At 32.6% G+C, this 13,178-nt stretch overlaps 3 protein-coding genes across 5 annotated transcripts; 1 reads left to right on the top strand and 2 right to left on the bottom strand.

The window, feature by feature from the left end:
- Positions 1 to 14: 14 nt before the first annotated feature.
- On the bottom strand, positions 15 to 485 carry LOC25493583 (LOB domain-containing protein 24). The gene has a single exon (XM_013602121.2). The coding sequence runs from the start codon at positions 483 to 485 to the stop codon at positions 15 to 17; it is 471 nt and encodes a 156-aa protein (XP_013457575.1).
- A 720-nt stretch (positions 486 to 1,205) lies between these two features.
- On the bottom strand, positions 1,206 to 4,141 carry LOC25493582 (serine/threonine-protein kinase SAPK3). Its single transcript, XM_013602120.3, has 9 exons — positions 3,892 to 4,141; positions 3,611 to 3,685; positions 3,012 to 3,113; positions 2,729 to 2,782; positions 2,564 to 2,656; positions 2,348 to 2,440; positions 2,064 to 2,168; positions 1,873 to 1,971; positions 1,206 to 1,610 (listed from the first exon to the last, which is right to left on the bottom strand). Exons 1-9 carry the CDS (start codon positions 4,030 to 4,032, stop codon positions 1,389 to 1,391), a joined length of 984 nt encoding a protein of 327 aa, XP_013457574.1. The 5' UTR covers positions 4,033 to 4,141; the 3' UTR covers positions 1,206 to 1,388.
- Positions 4,142 to 8,703: 4,562 nt separating this feature from the next.
- LOC25493581 (calcineurin B-like protein 1) lies at positions 8,704 to 12,814 on the top strand. 3 transcript variants are annotated; one of them, XM_024780887.1, is made up of 9 exons: positions 8,704 to 8,722; positions 9,695 to 9,827; positions 10,838 to 10,920; positions 11,178 to 11,237; positions 11,528 to 11,636; positions 11,764 to 11,816; positions 12,030 to 12,110; positions 12,330 to 12,442; positions 12,543 to 12,814. In XM_024780887.1, the coding sequence occupies exons 2-9, from the start codon at positions 9,749 to 9,751 to the stop codon at positions 12,604 to 12,606; spliced, it is 642 nt and encodes a 213-aa protein (XP_024636655.1). In that variant the 5' UTR covers positions 8,704 to 8,722; positions 9,695 to 9,748; the 3' UTR covers positions 12,607 to 12,814. The 3 variants fall into 3 exon arrangements, with proteins under 3 accessions (XP_024636655.1, XP_013457573.1, XP_024636654.1); XM_013602119.3 differs by lacking the exon at positions 8,704 to 8,722 and adding an exon at positions 8,792 to 8,888; XM_024780886.2 differs by lacking the exon at positions 8,704 to 8,722 and adding an exon at positions 8,832 to 9,030.
- The last annotated feature ends 364 nt before the right edge of the window (positions 12,815 to 13,178 follow it).

Raw genomic sequence — 13,178 nt, 5'->3', positions numbered from 1 at the left:
AATAATTTGCTCACTTAAGGTTTTCCCTGTGGATCAACACCACCATTGTCACCATTCAGCTGTGCTTCCTTTGTTGAATCCATAAAACTTGTATTCAAATTTGCACCAATTGGAGTATTTGAAAAATGAGAACTAGTAGAAGGTGCAGAAGAAAGATTATGTTGTTTACAATAAGCTAGTAGATTTCTTACATGATCTAACTCATCAACAGACTTCTTTAACATGCCTCCGTACATATGAATAACACCGAGACATCCAGTAGCAGGGAATCTTGCACGCATATCCGACTCAAAGATAATTGATTTCATTGCTTCATCTTTTAGATGTTCATCATCAATATTCTTTAGCATCTTCACCATGTTGGAAACACCAAACAAACGATGAGCCTTGTAGAAGATTTCTGGTTTATCGGCTGGAAAATAAGGAGCTAAATCGCAACTTGGAGAACACTTTCTTCTTTGATATTTGCATGCTGCACAAACCATTCTTTTTCTCTGAATATCTTCTAGGAGGAGGAGGAGTAAAAGGATTAGTGTTTAAAGAATCAAAAGGAGAAAGAAAGGGTTTCTTTGGAAATGTTCAGAAGCATGAATCCTAAAGTAGAAAGAGAGGTTTAGTTTATAAATTGGAAATTAGGAGAAGGATATTCTTTTATCTGAGATTTAGTCCATAACGGTATTGGTTATTTTCTGTTTGTTTGTTGAAAAACGGTTAGTAATTTATTTTTTATAAAAAAAAACTATATACTAGTAAGTCTTAACTCGATAAGCATATCAATAATATCCATTAAAATTAAGCATATCAATGATCTATACTAGGTATTATCTCACAAAAACTCATGCAATCCATATTTTTTTGGCAAAATATATGTACAAAAACTATTTTTGTTGTTGAATGTGAGAGACGTTGTCACTTTAAAAATATTGAAATTGTAAATATAATCTTAAAGACTAGCATTGGACTTGAAATTAACATTGTCTCACTTATTCAGAGAATAAAATGGGTGTTTATATACATAGCAGTGCTGTTTGTAGCGACAAATAGCTTCCCGACGGAACTTGGCTCAACCAATTAAATTTCAGGAATGGCCCGATATCAAGCAAGTAGTGGATTGAAATTTTTTGACACTTTTCAAAAACTTGTTTGGAACTAGTGTTGCGATGTTGTCGTTGAATTAATTTTCGCGAGGTTCAGCCTTACTATTATATATAAGTATGATAGAACTACTGATTACTGAGTTAGTTACCACTTATATTTTTATTTTTTTTTGGATAAAAATTACTTCAAATACAATGCCAACAGAAAAGGTAGAATGCCATCCATTCACCAAATGAAGGCCTCAATCACACATTTTCATAGTCATCCCTGACATCAATTTCATCGTCATCTCATCTTCTGACGTTCATGGAACCGGTGCCAGCTTCACCACCATCGCCAGCTTTCGATCCTTGTACCCTCGCTTCTTGTATGATCCTCATGATTTCTTCTACATTTTGGCTTGGTTGGTCCATCTTTGTTTCCACATAACCTTTTTTTTCAGCTTCAATTATCTCTTCAGGCAAATTCTTCAAAAACCAAGGGTCCTGTTTTATCTCTGGGATGGTGATCCTCTTTATCAAGGATCATAAATAATTAGTTTGTAAAATGAACACAATCTCGTTATAAAAGATCTAATCTATCCTTTATTTGCATTAATTCGATGAGTGATGTTAGAGGTGTTTCATTACCACGGTTGATTTAGTTAAATTATTTTCCGTATCTTAGGCAATTACCATGAATATTTGTAATTCTAATGCTATAGGTTGTATGCATAATATAAGTATAATGTTTGTATCTTTTAATAACATCAGTTAATGTTACATTGGTACATACCTTGGCAGGATCGGCAACAAAGATGCGAGATAGAAGGTTCCTACACTCGACTGAAATATGTACATCGTCGGGTATGGAGTATTGAACACCTATTATTCTCTACCAACCAGAGAGAATCAGAGTTAAAATTTCCTGGTATCGGAAATTATTCACAATGGCATTTTTTAAGTTCAAGCTCAATAAGTACTCACCCCAATAGTCTTTCTGAAATTCCTATGATCTTCTGGTTCTTCAAATGGATATGCACCAACTAGCATAACATAAAGTGTCACACCACAGGACCACATATCTGCAATCTACACAAGAGCCAAAAACACTAACTGAATCGACATTTTTTACTAAACCGTGAACTTTTTAATCAATACGAGACTGTACTATTACTATTTGTCAATTGTTAAACCATGGTTGTTTAAGCCATAAGAAGTAGTTTGAAACGTAGTTTTTAATCGAAAATGATAGAGAAAATCTCAGGCACCTTTCTGTCGTACTCCTTTTGTAACAGAACCTCAGGAGTAATGTATGACGGAGATCCAACTGCTGCCTTTGGTTGAGAGTGCAATATTGTTGACTGCAATTGAATATTGAATTTGATGAAAAAAATTAACAAATACTATTAACCTTGGATATAATATAAGATATCATAATATGATATATCTCCAAAAAGGATCATTTTATGTGAAATATTGTTAACCTTGGAGTAATCAAAATTGAAAATTTTAAGCTGAGGGGATGGATTTCCATCCAATAGAGTGTTTTCCAATTTCAGACCTGTATGACAAATTTCCTACAGCACAAAGCATAGTATAAGACATGTGGTTTTAATGAAGAACACAATGAATTCTAAGCGCATGCATACCATTGAATGACAGTAGCTAACACCAGATATTAGCTGTTGGAATAAACATCTTGCCTGTAACAAATATAGGAAAATTTCAATGTGAATAACTTATTCGTGTATACAATTTTTTTAAAAATGAAAAACAACAGTTCAATTTCAACACATTAGTTCTAGAGAAATGATATTTGTACAACCACTTTGTGACAACTTTCTCTCTCCATTGTTTTTGACCAATGAAAAGAGAGGAAAAAAAAGTTGTCTCATTTGGTTGTTCAAATAACACTACTCTTAGTTCTATAACCTCGTCTTCACTAAATCGACCAGTGGTGCGTATCCTCTTCAAGAGTTCACCACCCGCAGCATACTCCAAGACAATGACTAGATGAGAAGGAGTAAGCAAGACCTGCAGAACAGATATCTAATTCATCATTTTGTTATAACTTCTGAAAGCTCTCAATAATACAAATTGGAATCTAGTTTCACCGATGCAAATGATTATGACCTTTCTTTTAGTAATGATGCACAACACCGTATAACTTTTAGCGCAGAATGATCAAATTTCAATAGTACAAAGATGCTAGTAGCTAGGATGTTCATGGTCACTGTAAGATCATTTTAAATATATTTTTCTATAGGAATTAGCAAAAGAAAATTATCCAAACTAGCTTCCCGTCAACTATAATAACTTATTGTACCAAGTGAACTACAGATTATACATGAATTTCTTTATGAGTTGGTCGCATTTCATTATGAACCAATCAAATCTCATTCTGAGATAAATTCAAAGAAGTGTGTAAAATGAGAGCAGTAAGCATGAAGTAATACAGATAACCAAATACTGCATTCATAATGGCCCTACAAACCTAATGAAGAAACAGTTTAAGAAAGAAAAACTGTTACCTCTTTGAATCTGATAATATTAGGATGCCTTAATGATCTGTGGTTAATTATGTCCCTCTGGACACTCTCATCAATCTGGTATCAGAAATAATTTGATTGAAACTTCTTGAACAGAATATCCTTAATGAAGAGTTTAAGCTAATTAATTAAGCTTTGTTAATACAGTAACAGTACACTTCTCCAGAGTGTTGCTGACTGCTGAGGGTGATTAGGAAAGCTACTTAAGCTTGACAAAGAGTTCAAGAAAAAATCAATTTAATCAGGAAAAATTATATGTTTACCTTTTTGCCCCTCTCTATGTATTTGAGAGCAACAAGCTCGCCAGTATTTTTGTCTTTAGCCAACCTAGCAATACCAGATTCCTTCACTTGCTGATTCAAAAAATAATAAAGTTCCTCTAATGGCTCATAACGTTCTTCCATGTCAACCCCCTCTTAACCAAAACTCTCTAAAATCGCAATGAAAGAGCAAATGAGATTTTAAAAAATAATAATAATAAGACAGGGGAAAGAAGGTCGAAGGACCATGTATCCAAGAATATGACTATAAAAATATATAATTCAAGATGGTTGATACAATGTAATGTAATTTTATATCAAGGTGGCTGATATAACACAATGTAATTTATTTAATTTAGTAATGATAATGTTTTGCAATTTAACATTGTTGGATCATCCTTAAAAAAAAAAAAAAAACATTGTTACATCATGGTAAGTCTGAAGATCATTCACGGTTGACAAAGAGTGACCGACCATACAACATATTAATCTAAAATATAGTCTGGAGGGAAGATCACTTTTGATTCGAGATCGGAAGTAAGTTCTTTGGCTCAAATTAGGTTTTGGGCTTTTTATGGTTTCTTTCGATGGATCAGAGGTCGAGAGGTGGTGGAAGCTGAATGATCTTTCGAATAGGAGCTTTGCGGAGGTGGCTCAGGTTTGGTGTTCATGATCGGGAGTTTTATTCTGAGGGGTGTTTTTCTAAAGGGGTGAGTAATGACGATGGGTGGTTGGATATCGTTTTTACAACGGTTGTTTTCGTGCATGAGTCTGTTCTAGGTGGTGATATGTATTTTGGTGGGTGTTGTCCTCATGGTGTTATTTAGGGTGTTTATTTTCGGGTGTTCCGCCTATATACGATGCCTCTTGTTTGTAGTCTCAATTTCACCTGTCTCTGTTCGTCTTGAGCAGAGATCTAGTTGTTTAATAAAATTTGTTGTTTCAAAAAAAAAAACCTAAAATTTTCCCTAAAAAAAAACATATTAACCTAGAATATTAAAATATTTGGTTTACGAGTCATTTTATTAATAAAATGTTCAACGTCCACCTTTTTTTAAACAATGTAGGACTTTTAACTCTCTTGTTTTGCATTACCATAATAAATATGAAAGAAACGCGCAAATTTAATAAAAAGATTCATATATTTAATAAAGAGATTCATAATTTTTTTGATAAAGATGTGGTGTTCAGTTTTATTTTTGTGGTTGTTTATAGTTTAATGTGATGATCTTGACGGTTACTAGTTCCTTGGATTGAAAGTTTTCGTGATAATGGTGATCAGTTCCTATCTTATCAATGGTGAGTGACAATAACCGTGTTTGTGGATGAAGAACTTCACATTCAAAAGAAAAGAGATTTTTTTTAGGGGGGAGCAATTACAAATGAGTGAATGAACTCACATTAGATGAAAAAATGGATGATATTGAACATTTTAAATGGAGATTTGGCATCAAATTCAACTTGTATTTACTCATAACATAATATAATGACACTGATGTTGGCTTTTCTCAAAAATGTCCCCTGGCGACCCATCACAATTTGCAACAAACCCATCAGGAGTCCCACAATTTAGCTCATTGTTTCCCATTCTTCTTCCTGCGTTATCACAATCATCATCTCTAAAACTGTACTAATGTCTGGGTTTGGCATATATGCCCAATTATTTAACGCACTACTTTGTCTTTTCTCAAAAAAACCCATTAAATGATAATAATGAATAAAATAGTACCATTGAGTATGACTTCTTTGCCTAATCAAAACTAGACAGATCAATTTATCTCAATCCCGATGATGAGATTGAGTGATAAGCTAGCAACCGTGGATAATACTTCATCATGTCATATTTATAAGAAACTTTTCATTTTTTTTATTTATTGTATAAATATGTATTTGGTCTATATTTTAGATAAGATACATCAATTACTCAATGAATCTAAAAAGTTAAATTTTTCTTATAAATAGGACCGGAGGAAGTGGCAAATATGACATGTCTTGATGTTTATGCATTGACATTTTATGAGCAACATCCAACTCAAGTTAAATCATTGTTATTAGTTGATTTGATGTTTATGCATTGACATTTTATGAGCAACATCCAACTCAAGTTAAATCATTGTTATTAGTTGATTGCGGAGGTTCGATCATTTCGTGTTTTATTAAGTTTTAATTTTACTTATTTTATGAATTCAACCCTCTTGTATCCAAAATAAAAATTAAAAATACTCCCTTCGTACTTTTTTATAGAATAGTTTTACAAAATTCACAGATATTACGAAAAGTTGTTGAAATAATAAATTTGTTGCAAATATATGTACCTATAGTACTAAATTGCCCTTTGTCTATAAAAATATACTTAAGGATTATGTGAACATGTGTCTTAAGAGTTCATATTAAGGATTCTACAAATAGAAAGTATTTAATGATAAAAATTAATAATTTTTGAACTTTTTAAAAAATAAGTTGAAATAATTTCCACGTTGAGATCTTTAACATGTGTCCAACATCTTCCTATAAGTAATGTTAACTTTATATTCCAAAATACATTGATATTATTAACAAGAGCATCCACAATTGAGACATCCATTATAGATGCTTAAACGAGTCTTATGTGTACATATCACTTATTTATAGTTTTTAAATAGTAGTATCTAATAAACATTCAATCCCACAAACCTAACATCTCACAAAAACTTCTTAAACGAGATCAACTACTCATCTATCAATAACTTTATATTATTATAATTTTTTTTTAATATTAAATAGGCGTGAGACCCACATGTAGCAAGAGTGCTTACTTGAGACCCTCCGCCTCTACCCATTAAACACTAATTTTTTTTTTTACACACACTGATGGTACCTAATATGTACCAATGGTTTGAAGGTGAGAAAAACACAAGAAGGGGGTTTGAATTGTGTTAACTTTTTCTTCGTTTTCTCCTACTGAAGTCGCTGATCAGAAGCAGATAGAGTTCAGCTTCTGAAGTGATAATCAGAATCTTAATGCAGCGGATAAAAACAGAGAGAGAGAGAGAGAGAGAGAGAGAGAGAGAGAGAGAGAGGGAGAGGAAGAAGAAGAAGAAGAAGAAGAAAGACACAAAGCAATTATACAGGTTCCTTCCTCAAACCGGAAGTAGCCCTGTCCCCCTTGCACTTCCAAGGAGAGTTCACTGAAAATGTAATATTTGATTACAACTGCTCACTGCTAAAACTAGCAAGAGACTTTAAACTACTCAAGCACAACTGCAAGAGATTTCCTATGCTTAAGAACTAAATCAAGAGACTTCTTATGCTCAAGCACAACTGCAAGAGACTTCTATTCAAACAGAATTACAAAGAAATATGTTTGAGGTTGAACACTTGATGTACAATCAGTGGTGTTCACAATACAAATCAGGAGACTCTAGAATTTCTAAGATATGAAAGTTGTTAAGAAATTATAAGTGAACTTTTGATGTAGAACAATTTCAGCAGAGTTTTGGCGCTTGTAAATTGTTGTTAAGTTTCTTGGAAGTGTTCAAGTCTTCACTCCTTTATATATAGGTGTGAGAGAGACGTTGTTGATTGCCAGCACATCAAAAAGAGTCGTTTGAAGCTTGATCAAATCACCAATGATCTTTTGCCTGATTTGGTTATTGTCCTATGAAGGATCAATTTCAAATCCATTCCAAGTCTGGAGGAACACTGGTGCAGGCATAGCTGTTGTTCTTGTCTTATTGCATACACAAATCAGAGTGGTGGAAATAGTGGTTGTACACGACGTACAATTGTCCTTTTTCAACTCTCTCCAACAAAAAAGCATCCAATGCCTTCAAATTCATTTGAAATAGCCGTTGCTTCATTCTTCTAGTCTTTTGCAATGACAGGCTTGATTAAATCAATTGAACAACCTTTGAAGCTTCAATTCTCTCAGCTTCTGATGATCTTCAGCTCCTGATGATCTTTAGATCTTCTTATGAAAACTGCTTCTGGTGATCTTGCTTCTGATGAGGTGCTTCTGATGACGTCAGCATTCTAAGAGCACTTGTCTTCAGAACCTCTTTTCTTCATATGCTTCAAGCTTCCTTCTCGTTGATTCCATTGCTCTCATTTGTTCTTCGAGAACCTAAGCTTTAAAAAGAGACACTAAATTTTGTCTATGGTCCTGCACACTTAAACAAATTTAGCGTATTCATTTGACAATTTTTAATACATTGTTATCATCAAAACTCTAAAGGGTAATGTTAAACACATTTTGTTCCAACATGATTATGGACTTAGGTATCATGGTTGAGCATAGGTGGTTGGACTAAAATTGTCATTTCTGTGCGTTTCTAGAGTTGGAAATAGGGAGATATGACTAAAACTGCAAAAAAAACATATAGTTTAAGGACGTTTTTGTTCGATTTAAAAAAGATAGGACCCTTTTCGTGAGTTGGTCAAAATGGTAGGACCAAAAGTGTCATTAAACCTTGTTTTTTTCAGTCACATTGAATAAATAATGTATTTAATTTATATTATAGTCTAAATACATTGATAATTCAATGAATATAAAAAAAAAAAAAAAAAAACTCTTATATTTAGAAATAAAGAGAATATAATTTAAATTAAACAATTTGAGCACTGAACTTTTGTGAAATAGTCAAATAACCTCGCACATGTTAGGGGTACAAATGTCATACTACCTTTAACAAGGGGAATGTGAATTAAGTAACTAATTGATTAATTAACGTTAAGACGGTAGGATCAACAAACTGTAGTTTGATTTGGATACCGTAGCAAAAGGGAAAGACATGACGAAAAATGAATGAAGATGAAAGCAATACACGTTAATTTAATTTTTCTCATACTCCCGTAGGTATATTCGAAATCACAGTCAAAATATTCCAAGTAAAGTTATTATTACCAGCACTAATTCAGGGTTAAATTACACCTTGTGCCGCCACACCACACAACAAACACACACCAACTAACTTCTTCGCCGTTTCCAACTTTACTTCATTTGAAGACAAAACAACATCACCGTGAATCTCGATATTCTCTTCTTTTTATTTAATTTAAACCGTTTACACTTTTTTCCATTCTTCTTTTTTCTCTTTTCACACCCCCCATTTTCGTCCTCACTTTTTTTTTTTTTTTTTTGTTTCTACTACTCGCTGCTAGCTTGTGAGTTTCTCTCTATCAAAGTCTCACCATTTCCATTCCTTCTTTTTTATTTTATTTCAATTTAGTTCTTGTTTCGATCTTACTTTAATTAGGGTTTAAGTAATTACAATGTGATTTTCATTTCAATTATCTGTCTTTTTAATTTTATTATATTTTGATCCATTCTGTTATGTTATTTCATTGGGTATCATAGAATTTTTTGATTTTGATTGTTTCACCTTCATAAAGGGTTGAAAAATCTTAATTCAAGGTCAAGTTTTTCATTTGTTAATAACTATGTCTGCTACTGTATAATATATGTTTATTATTGCTTCTTTGCTTTTCATACGCCAAATTGTTTTAAAAAATCAATTTCTAACAGACAGTCTTCTTTAATAATTGTGATTATGATCTCACACCCATGTTGTTATACTGATCAATTATTCATTTCTGACACGCGGCGTTGAAATCTTCTGACTGCCGGCATTATTTTAATTTTCTTAATTTTTTTATATACTTTTTAGTCATATTGAGTTGATTTTATCTAAACTTGTATGGTTGAATTGTTTACTTATTCTATTTTTTTCATTGTAGTTAAGTTTAGTTTTATTATATTATATGATATGGTGTTTCAATTTTGGGTTTGGATTTGGATGAATGGGATTCTTATGATATTTTTAATCAGGTATACCTGCACTGGTTCTGTACCGTGCATCCTTTGCTAACCAACCAACCATAAATGGGCTGCTTCAACTCTAAGCCAACAAGACAGTATCCTGGGAAAGAGGATCCCGTGATTCTTGCATCACAGACTGCTTGTAAGTCGATTTGATCTTATGCTTTAGTTTTGTGTAGTTATTGGATTGTGGGCTGTTGCGATTCGATCTGTTTACTGAATTTTGAGTTTACATGCTTAGTGTGCATTTACATTTGATCTTTCAATCTTGCTGAATGAATCTTAAAAGTATATATATAATAATAATGATAATGATATACTAAAGCCCCGTTTACTTTATGAAAACATTTTCTGTTTTCATTTTTTTTAAAATTTATGTTTGTTTTAAAATTGTTAACAAGGAGATGGAAGATTCATGTAGTAACAATTGTGATATAAAGGATATGGAAGACAGACTTGAGAGAACGCATTTTCAGAATCAATGTTTTAACATTTTCAAAATTGATGAAAATATTGGATTTTTTAAAAGAAGTTGTAAAAGAAAATGGTGAGGAATATATTGGATCTATATTCTCTTATGTTTACTAATTCAGGTGAAAATGAAAAACATGAAGCATTGGAAATATTTGGGCCGTAAGTTATTGCCAGTTTGCAAGGCAGTTAGCTTTGTGTGGTTTTTTGTTAGAAGTAGGAAAAGGTGGACATGTAATAACTTAATAAGGGCCTAACCTGCTGTCATATGATATATCTTAACATGAGCTATATGAAGGAAAATGAATTTCACCGTGTTTTGTAAATGTGCGTAATATCTGTGGATATATAAATGCTTGGCTACGCTGTTAAACTGTTAATTGCCTTTCTTCTACTCATTGCGGAAGTAAACTAACATGGTTGTTTTTTCTATATTTGCTATTCTGTTACTCATTTGTTCTGTTTGCTTGCCTGCAATCAATTATTTTCCATTGTGTCACCACGTCAACCAGAAAAGGCCACTTTCTCTTCCATTTAAAACTACGCATTCAAAAAGCTCTGTCTGTTTAAGAAACAAAAATGTTTCCATCTTGTGATGGATTTGTTATGGAATTACTTTATTTCTCAAGCACTCAAGTTAGTTTTTGTAGTCTAAACCCGTGTATCAAATTTTGGTTTCAGTCACTGTCAGTGAAGTTGAAGCATTGTTCGAGCTTTTTAAGAGCATCAGCAGTTCTGTTGTTGATGATGGGCTAATAAGCAAGGTACTACATAGCAACTCTGCATAAGAAATTTTAGGGAGTTTATGACAATAAGCTGAAAATAATCTATGGATATATCCTAAGCTGTTGTCACAAGCTCTTACAAACACTTGCTAATGTCATAAGATAAGCCAAAATAAGCTCTTCCAAATGCCTCTTAATCCAGATAACATTTTTGTTCATTTTTTTCATTTTGGTTATTTGTTGTTTTTATTGAACTTTTTGCCTGTAATGTGATTATGGGTATTCTTTCTTTGCAGGAAGAATTTCAATTGGCAATCTTCAAGAATAAGAAAAAAGAAAATATCTTTGCAAATCGGGTACTTTATATCATACTTTTACTTTCTTAATAACTAACTATGCCATAATTTTTTGTTATCTGCAAGCATGTCAACTGCCTACGGCTCCAGTATTTGTCAATTTCTTAGTTTATACACATAGGCTTTAGTTTTCTCATCTCCCGGTTTCTTTGAAGATAGAAATCAATGTTTGATAAGCCTTGCAACTTTCTTATTTATTTCTTGGTCAGCATTATATGCCATTCTTGTGAAATAACTTTTTCAATTGACTGGATATCCATTGATACGATGTCAGAAATTTATACGTGCAGATCTTTGATCTATTTGATGTCAAGAGGAAGGGCGTTATTGATTTTGATGACTTCGTTAGATCTCTCAATGTCTTCCACCCAAACGCAGCGCTAGAAGACAAGATTGAATGTGAGTTAAAACTTGAATCCTCCACTTATTGTTGTTTACCTTAAATCCTCCACTTATTGTTGTTTACCTTAAATCCCTCACTTTGATCTGTCTGTCCTGATATATTATGTTTGGGATTTTCCTGCAGTCTCATTTCGGCTCTATGATTTGCACAATACTGGCTTTATAGAGCGTCCAGAGGTGAGATGATGATTATTTGTTCATATACCCTCAATGAAAATGACATGTTTGTTAATCCACTGAATTTTTTGTTTTTATTCCTAAGTGAAAATTTTCATTCTGGTCTTGGTTTTTGACATTATTCTTTGTTGCTATGACATTTATCCTCTTTTCATGGATATACTTTTAATTTGACTTTTGCTAATCTTTCCCTTATTTGGTGTTCTTTGACAGGTCAAGCAAATGTTAATTGCACTTCTTTTCGAGTCTGAAATGAAGTTGGCGGACGATGTGATCGAAACAATTCTAGACAAGGTATGCTAGCAAAATTCATAGTTAACATAGAATTTTAGATATATGTTAGCAAAGTTCGTAGATACCATAGAATATTAGATATGAAATGAAAGTCCACCTGCAGAAGAAATATTGTTGCTGATAGAAGTTGCCAAGCTGTGTTTGACCTCTTTTTCATCTTCTATAAATGGTTGCAACTTTTATAAAAACCTTAGTTAGACATTGCTTTTTTCTGGGCAGACTTTCTTGGACGCTGACCTGAACCAAGATGGAAAAATAGACATTGTTGAGTGGCGAAAATTTGTTTCTGAAAATCCTTCACTGCTCAAAATCATGACACTTCCCTACCTAAGGTATGTGCTGGACTATTTTCATGTTATATACGAATCTACTTTTATCCATATTATGCTGTTCAAACTATAGTGTAATTTGTTATTTTTGTCATTGATGCAGGGACATAACAACTTCTTTCCCAAGTTTTGTATTTAATTCTAACGTGGATGAAATTGTTGCTTGAGAGCAAACACAGCTTTAGGTTTAGCAATTATTGAGAGAACACAACTTTAGGTTCTCAAATTATTAAGAGAATTGGATTGGATGTGTTTGTAAAAGCTCAAACAGAAATGAATAGATGCCATGCTTGTTATTATATTTATGCCTTTCTCAGTGAGTGTAATTTGTAAATCACATTCTCATTGAAATTTTTCAGTCAGGTTTCCAAGTTATGTCTTTTCCCAGTATTTTTAATATTTAAATTATTTATGAAGTATCTGTAATTAGTGCATATGTTAATATGTTATGAGCAACTTAAAAACAAATTCAGAACATAACTCATACAAATTATATATGTACCTTAATAACAAATCATTTTTGTTGGGAGATATAACGATGATTTGGGGGCTGAATTAGATGATGAGTTATTAAGTAGATTGATAAAGAAGTAATGTTCGATATAAGTGCAACTAATGGATTGTATACTGTACAAAGCAAATGTATTGAATATTTTTTTAGTAAACAAAACCAGACAAAGCATTACACGAGGTGTAGAATTGGGGAATAAATTTCAGAATATCATTAAACTACCATGAT

This window comes from Medicago truncatula, chromosome 4 (assembly GCF_003473485.1).
Source record: "Medicago truncatula cultivar Jemalong A17 chromosome 4, MtrunA17r5.0-ANR, whole genome shotgun sequence".
NCBI classification, from domain to species: domain Eukaryota; kingdom Viridiplantae; phylum Streptophyta; class Magnoliopsida; order Fabales; family Fabaceae; genus Medicago; species Medicago truncatula.
This window is presented reverse-complemented; position numbering and strand designations above follow the sequence as displayed.

Bases quoted from the DNA above. Each gene is read 5' to 3' on its own strand.
- LOC25493583 (XM_013602121.2), bottom strand. From the start codon at position 485: ATGGTTTGTGCAGCATGCAAATATCAAAGAAGAAAGTGTTCTCCAAGT.
- LOC25493582 (XM_013602120.3), bottom strand. From the start codon at position 4,032: ATGGAAGAACGTTATGAGCCATTAGAGGAACTTTATTATTTTTTGAAT. The intron at 2,783-3,011 runs GTTATAGAACTA...TATTTGTTACAG, and splicing joins GTCGATTTAGTGAAGACGAG to GCAAGATGTTTATTCCAACA. The intron at 2,441-2,563 runs GTTAACAATATT...ATTCAATTGCAG, and splicing joins TCAATTTTGATTACTCCAAG to TCAACAATATTGCACTCTCA.
- LOC25493581 (XM_024780887.1), top strand. From the start codon at position 9,749: ATGGGCTGCTTCAACTCTAAGCCAACAAGACAGTATCCTGGGAAAGAG. The intron at 9,828-10,837 runs GTAAGTCGATTT...TTTTGGTTTCAG, and splicing joins TCTTGCATCACAGACTGCTT to TCACTGTCAGTGAAGTTGAA. The intron at 11,817-12,029 runs GTGAGATGATGA...GTTCTTTGACAG, and splicing joins GCTTTATAGAGCGTCCAGAG to GTCAAGCAAATGTTAATTGC.